Source organism: Podarcis muralis, chromosome 1, assembly GCF_964188315.1.
Source record: "Podarcis muralis chromosome 1, rPodMur119.hap1.1, whole genome shotgun sequence".
Lineage (NCBI taxonomy): Eukaryota > Metazoa > Chordata > Lepidosauria > Squamata > Lacertidae > Podarcis > Podarcis muralis.
In genome coordinates this window covers 16,336,299-16,343,269 of record NC_135655.1, presented here as the reverse complement: position 1 = coordinate 16,343,269, position 6,971 = coordinate 16,336,299, and the positions used below count along the sequence as shown (strand labels likewise).

Here is a 6,971-nt window from a genome sequence, read left to right as displayed (position 1 = left end):
ACTAGCAGTTTAGTCACGCTGGCCACATGACCCGGAAAGCTGTCTGTGGACAGTGGCGGAGCTTCATGCTCCAGCACCAGGGGGGGGGAGAGCAGGCGGGGGCGGGGCTGGTGGGTCTCTGGGGGCGCGGCACATCGCCCGCAGGTGCATGGCACGCGTCCTGGGGGTGTGGCACACCGCCTGCCAGGCCTGGTGCCCAGCGCGGGCAGGGGGGACAGCCGTGATGGTGCCACACCAGGATCACGCAGCCAGGGGCAGTGCGCTCCCCCCGCACTCCTCTTCCTCCGCCAGTGTCTGTGCACAAATGCCGGCTCTCTCAACCCGAGAAGCAAGATGAGTGCCACACCCTAGAGCCAAATTCGACTGAACCACCCAGGGGTTCTTTACCTTTTACCCTAACAGATCAACCTGGAGCTAGCATGAGTTCACTGAACTTTTATATAGTTTTGGGCACAGTGAGCAAATGTCCTAGGCTTCTTGGGTTAAGGGAAAGCTGCCAACTAGGAATACGATTATTTAGACCTGGATGAAGTGAGGGGGGACGTAAATACCCACACGCAGCAGGAGCAGCAGGCAGCCTCGTATCTAGTAGCTTCGCCTCCAGCCTTCAGCCAACAGCTACCCCTAGTGGTTGCTCCCCCAAAAAGCCACCTTGCGGTTTTAACTCTTAACTCTTGTGGATTTCGCTCCGGTCAACAGGTTTAATGCTGGAGCGGCACCGAGAGGTCACTAACCAAGCATTAACCCCTTTCCTGCCGGGATCAGGGCTGTCGGCCGCCACCCTGAAGGCTGAGAGCAAGCGGCGCCTGAAGGCGGAGAGAGCGCGGGACAGATCGCTTGCAATAAAAAATAAAAAATGAGGAGACAACTCGGGAACGAGACGGTAAACCCCACCGCCACCCGCTTTTCTTAAGTAATTGATCTTTTTCGCCTTCTTCGGGCTTGCAATGTTTGCCGGCAAAATAGGGAGGCGAGGGGCAGTTTGCGGCGCTCTAAGGGGCGGGGAATGGGGCTGCGGAAAGTTTGTCGGTTGCTGCTGGACGACTGTCGCTTTGGGTCCCGCGGTCGGCGGGGTGCGGGGGGGGGGGGTAAAAAGGATGGAGAAAACTCCCGGCGTCGGAACTTGGCTTCCCCGCCTCGCGTGGACGGCACGCCGGGGAGATACAGAGGGAGGCGACAGAGGGGGGCGAACTTGGCCGAGTTTGCTCGCTTGCAGCGCTTGCAGCTCGCTTGCAGCGCGGGGAGCCACTTCCCGTAACCCAGCCAGCGCCTCTCTCGGGGGGGGGGGGGTCTGCGTCCGCTGTCCTCGCGCCCTGCCTGGGGCTGATCCGCCTCCCCATACGGGTCGGACCGCGAACGGGGGTCCCTCTCGGGTGCCTGTGGCGCCGCTTTCCTCCCGGCGCGCCCGGCCTGCTCTCTTCCCCCGAGAAGCCCCCGAGCGTCCCTTCCGGCAGGGCGGGCGGGCGAGCGGGCGTCTGGCTTGCCTGGCGGCGGCTGCTCCCTGCGCCCTGGCACGTCCCGCCGGCTTCCTGGCCCAGTCGGATCCGGCTCTTCCTCCTCCTCCTCCTCTTCCTCCTCCCTCCCTCCCATGCCAGCCCCCACCCCCTCTCCTCCCGCGCGCCTTTCCTTTTTCTTTCTCTTCTTTCTCTCTTGGCCACCATATTTTTAGGTCACTGGACTGGAGGGCTAGGTAATCCCCAGGCTCAAGTTCCAAAGGGGGCGGGTTCTGGCCGGAGGTGGAGTCACTTCTTCATTTAAATCCCCGACTATAAAATGGGCTTAAGGAGAAGCGGGATCTCAGCGGCTAAGCCACCCGGAGGAGTGGCGGCACGAGGGAGAGGCGGCGTGGCGGCGAGGGGCTCCGGGCGGCTTGCGCGCCCCTGGCCGTAGCCGCGGCTCCGGCGATGCTGCACTCCATGGGCGCCCACACCTTGCAAGCGCTCAGCCAGGTGGCCGCCTGCGTGCTGCTCCTGCCGCGCTTCCTCCTGACAGCCGTGATGCTCTGGCTCCTCGATTTCCTCTGCATTCGCAAGAAGCTCTTGCTGACCACGCCGCCGGCGGTGGCCGGAGAGGCGTCGGCGTCGTCGGAAGAAGAAGAAGAGGAGGAGGAGGCGAGCTGCTCCTCGGGGCCCCCTCCGGACGACCCTCCGCTGTGTGTCTCCGACTCGAACCGCATGTTCACGCTGGAGTCGCTCAAGGCGGTGTGGCACGGCCAGAAGCTGGACTTCTTCAAGGCGGCGCACGTGGGCGCGGCGGCGCCCAACCCGGAGGTGATCCAGCTGGACGGGCGCACGCGGCTGCGCATCCTCGACTACGCGCGGGGCAAGCGGCCGCTGATCCTCAACTTCGGCAGCTGCACCTGACCGCCCTTCATGGCGCGCCTGCGCGCTTTCGAGAGCCTGGCCGCGCGCTTCGTGGACGTCGCCGACTTCCTGCTGGTGTACATCGAGGAGGCGCACCCTTCGGACGGCTGGGTCAGCTCGGACGCCGCCTACGACATCCCCAAGCACCAGTGCCTCCAGGACAGGCTGCGCGCGGCGCAGCTCATGCAGGAAGGCGCGCCGGGCTGCCCGCTCGCCGTCGACACCATGGACAATGCCTCGAGCGCCGCCTACGGGGCGTACTTCGAGCGCCTCTACATCATCCAGGAGCAAAAGGTGATGTACCAAGGGGGCCGAGGGCCCGAGGGCTACAAGATCTCCGAACTCAGGCGCTGGCTCGACCAGTACAAGCGCCGCCTCCAGGGGGGACCCAGCACGGTGGTCGTCCAGGTGTAGGAAGGGGCTGCAGGCGGCGGGATATAGGGTGGGGAGAGGGCGTGGTGGGAGACCCTCCGACCAGGAGGAGAGAGGTGTCTCCCATTTTCCTCGAACCCGCGACTCCCCAAAGGCTCCTGCGTGAGTTTTCATGCAAGACGTGCCCCGTGTGACTCTTTCCACTATTCGAATCATGTTGATTTGCCGAGCATTTGTTTATTAACATTCATTTCTACGTGCGGTTTTAATTTTTTTTTCCTTTTTTAAAAAAAAACACAACAACAAATAAATTGCGTGGGTGGATGACTAGATCTCTCTTTTGTGTGGGGGGAGAAAAGCAGCGTTTACTACTTGGGTGGAAGTTTCTGGGTGTCTGTGCAACCTGATGAGTGCATATTTGGTTAAGTGTGCCGATAGGATTGCAACCTGAGTGCGCGCAACACGCGCTGTTTGTTTGTTTGTGTCTGGGTGTATGTTCCGGCGGGATCCGAGTTCTGCCTCGCACGTGTGTCATGTTGTCTAGGGCAAAGTTTCCTCTGCGCCCGAGTGATCTTCCGCCGTCCTAGCAAAACTCTTTGCTGGGATTTCTAATGTTTCTGTGTGATGACCGGTTTCGAAATGGTGATCCCGATGCCAGGAAATCGCGTCTGATGATCTGAAATATTAGAATGACCAGTTTAAAACAAAAGCAAAAAAAAGAAAAGAAAAGAATGTTTATTTATGTGACCTCTCCGTTTGTTGTACTTTTCCTTTTTTTTGTAAAACGTCCATTTTTTATGAACTTTTTATAACATTATTAATAAAGATTATTGAGTAAAACACATGCCTGATTTGGATCTTTCTAACTGAAATGTAAGAGTGTGCAAAACGCCTCCTCTCTGTTGCTCTTCTGTCTCCAGGATCACATGGCTTCCTCCCAAAATCCTGGGAACTGTAGTTTGTTACAGAGTGCTGGGAATTGTAGCTCGGTGGGGGAGCAAACTACAATTCCCAAGATTCTTTGGGGGGAGCCATGACTGTGTGGATGTGACCCTGAACAAAGCAGAGAGCCCTGCTCTAAAGTGCAGTCCGCTCCTTGCGTTTAGCTGGGCGGGGTATGTTTTTAAATGGGTGCCCTGAGAGTTACTCTTTGGATGTCTCAGTCCTGAAAATGTTTGTGCATGGATGGGAGAGCCTTTCACTCCAGCCAGCATGACTGACAGTGTTATGGGATGAGGGCAGCCCTCCAGCCACATCTAGATGTCCAATGCTTCTTCATTCCTGGTCCCAGAAAATGAGACTATTATTAGTTTGTATCTGACCAAGTCATACTCAAAAGGTGACCCAAGGAAAGTGACCTGAGTACATTCAATTCAGTGTCAGTGCTCTGAGCATGACTGGCCAGATACAACCCTTACTGATTTCTCAGGAACCTGATTCCTGATCACACGTGTGCTTAAAATCAATGTTTAAATTACAGAGGGGGTCTGGACCCCTAAACACTTGCGAGGACTCCCTTATATACTGTTATTAGAAAGCTATGGGAGATGAGAGAAGGTCAGGGGCTTGGGCTTGTGGATTTCATTAAACCTCCCATCTTTCCATTCAAACATGGGCAAATGTCCACACATCTACAAGGCTATAACCCCTCTACTACACACTTCAGGACCCCTCAACACAGCAGCTTGAGACTGAGCAGTAATTATATCCGAGGGACGTTGTCCCATTGGTGAACAACATAATGTCCTCTCCTCCCCATGCACCCCTAAAATCTGATTTGGGCATTCTCCCCCCCCCCAAATAAATCTTCCCCCTGCTGCCTCTGCCCAGCAGATTTCCAAGCAGATCAAGGGGAGGGGAAGAACTGTGGATTCAGCCTGCTCCATCCAGGGTGGTTTATTCCCAAGTAAGTATGCATAACAGTGAAGAATATGACAGACTAAGTCTGCCTAGACAGCTGCATGATGCTGATAATGCCAAGGTTGCAGGTTTGATCCCTGTATGGGACAACTGCATATTCCTGCATTGCAGGGGGTTGGACGATCTGGATTCTATGCATCAGGGAGTTGCTACACAGAGCTTTTCAGGTCACCCACAAAGACACACATTGCATGGGATGCATCTCTTGAGGGGTCGTCAGCCTTGAACCATTCCAATCTCAAGCCTTGTTGGACTCCAAAGCAAAGGGAGCGGTCCTTTTCCAAACCAATGGGCTACAGTGTCTGTATATCAAAAACACAGAAGCACCCTGTAATAACAACATAAAGACAGCTCTGCTGGATCGGAACAATAGCTCATCTAGTCCAGCATCTGGTTCCAACTGCAGCCAATCAGATGCCTATGGAAAGCTGTATCCGTGCAATAGCCCTCTCCCCGGCAACTGGTATTCAGAGGCATACCAGCTCTTGAGGTAGCACACAAGTATCACAGCTAATATTTTGAACCAACTGAAATGTCTATGTTCATCAGAAGAGCCCTGCTGGATCTAGTTCAGATGCATCTGAAGGACCAAAGTTTCCCCTGTTTGAAGTAATGAATGGGATGTGCTCAAAAAAGTCGACTAGATGATCCTCAGGGTCCCTTCCATCTCTATAATTCTTTGATTAAATTAATTGTATCCCACAACTCTGTACATGACCTCCACTGAGGTCAATGAGTTGTTGTTTAGTCATTTAGTCGTGTCCGACTCTCCGTGACCCCATGGACCAGAGCATGCCAGGCGCTCCTGTCTTCCACTGCCTCCCGCAGCTTGGTCAAACTCATGGTTGGTAGCTTCGAGAACACTGTCCAACCATCTCGTCCTCTGTCGTCCCCTTCTCCTTATGCCCTCCATCTTTCCCAACATCAGGGTCTTTTCCAGGGAGTCTTCTCTTCTCATCAGGTGGCCAAAGTACTGGAGCCTCAGCTTCAGGATCTGTCGTTTCAGTGGGCACTCAGGGCTGATTTCCTTAAGAATGGATAGGTTTGATAATAAAAGCATCAATTCTTTGGTGATCAGCCTTCTTTATGGTCCAGCTCTCACTTCCATACATCACTACTGGGAAAACCATAGAGCAGCAACCAGCAAGCTACTCCAGTATCTCTGCCAAGAAAACTCCCATGGACAAAGACTGAGGTCAATGAGAGTCACCCTCAAATACATGTACAATTGTAGGAAAAGGGATGGGAGAACTGTAGCCCTCCAGATGTGGCTGGACTCCAACTCCCATAATCTCTAGCCACCATGGTCAATGCCCAGGGTTGATGGGAGTTGGAGTCCTGCAATAACTGGAGGGGACCACAGGTTACCCCCCCCCCCTTGCTCCAATGCTTTTTGGACAGAAGTGCTTACAAACACCTGCCTTCCTTGTTGTAACTTTCCACATCCCCACAAGCAAGTCTGCCTTGCACGAAACATTGTGACCTGCAATAACCCAGAGGGTCAACCTCTTACAGCTGAGCAGAAAACTCTTATCTGTAGCTGTTTCTTCATTATTTGCATGGCTCCTTGATAATTTTATTTGAACAAGGAGGGATTACTCGAGACCAAACAATTGCTCATTTTGTTTACTAATTTATTTCACAAACACACAGTGTACCCCCCTTTTTTTGCCATCACTGCAAGTGAATAAGTTCACTTACCTCATTTAGTTGTAAGGGACATGCATTCCCAACAGTGATGGTAGGTTACATGGCTGCCCAGTGCTGTAAATCTGGTGGGCCAATCAACATTTGTGCATAGTACCGAGCCAAAAATTGGTCAGGCCACCAACATTCATCGAATTCCAGTATGGGTTCGATTTTGAAGAAATTTTGGTTGCTCAGTAGCAACCAAGTGGGTTAAACCACAGAGCCTAGGACTTGCCGATCAGAAGGTCGGCGGTTTGAATCCCCGCAATGGGGTGAGCTCCCATTGCTCGGTCCCTGCTCCTGCCAACCTAGCAGTTCGAAAGCATGTCAAAACTGCAAGTAGATAAATAGGTACCACTCCAGCGGGAAGGTAAACGGCGTTTCCGTGCGCTGCTCTGGTTCGCCAGAAGTGGCTTAGTCATGCTGGCCACATGACCCGGAAGCTGGCCAATAAGGCGAGATGAGCGCCACAACCCCAGAGTCGGTCACAACTGGACCTGATGGTCAGGGGTCCCTTTACCTTTTAACCAAGTGGAATAGGGAGTAAAGATCACACACACACAAATACCACAGACTTCTGAGTGTAACTGAAACAAGTCATTGGTTTATTGATATACAAAGCTCAAC

The 6,971-nt window shown here is 53.7% G+C and overlaps 1 protein-coding gene across 1 annotated transcript; it reads left to right on the top strand.

Annotated features, from left to right (window-relative positions):
• Positions 1-1,557: 1,557 nt before the first annotated feature.
• On the top strand, positions 1,558-3,575 carry DIO3 (iodothyronine deiodinase 3). Its single transcript, XM_028708744.2, has one exon. The coding sequence runs from the start codon at positions 1,905-1,907 to the stop codon at positions 2,775-2,777; it is 873 nt and encodes a 290-aa protein (XP_028564577.2). The 5' UTR covers positions 1,558-1,904; the 3' UTR covers positions 2,778-3,575.
• The last annotated feature ends 3,396 nt before the right edge of the window (positions 3,576-6,971 follow it).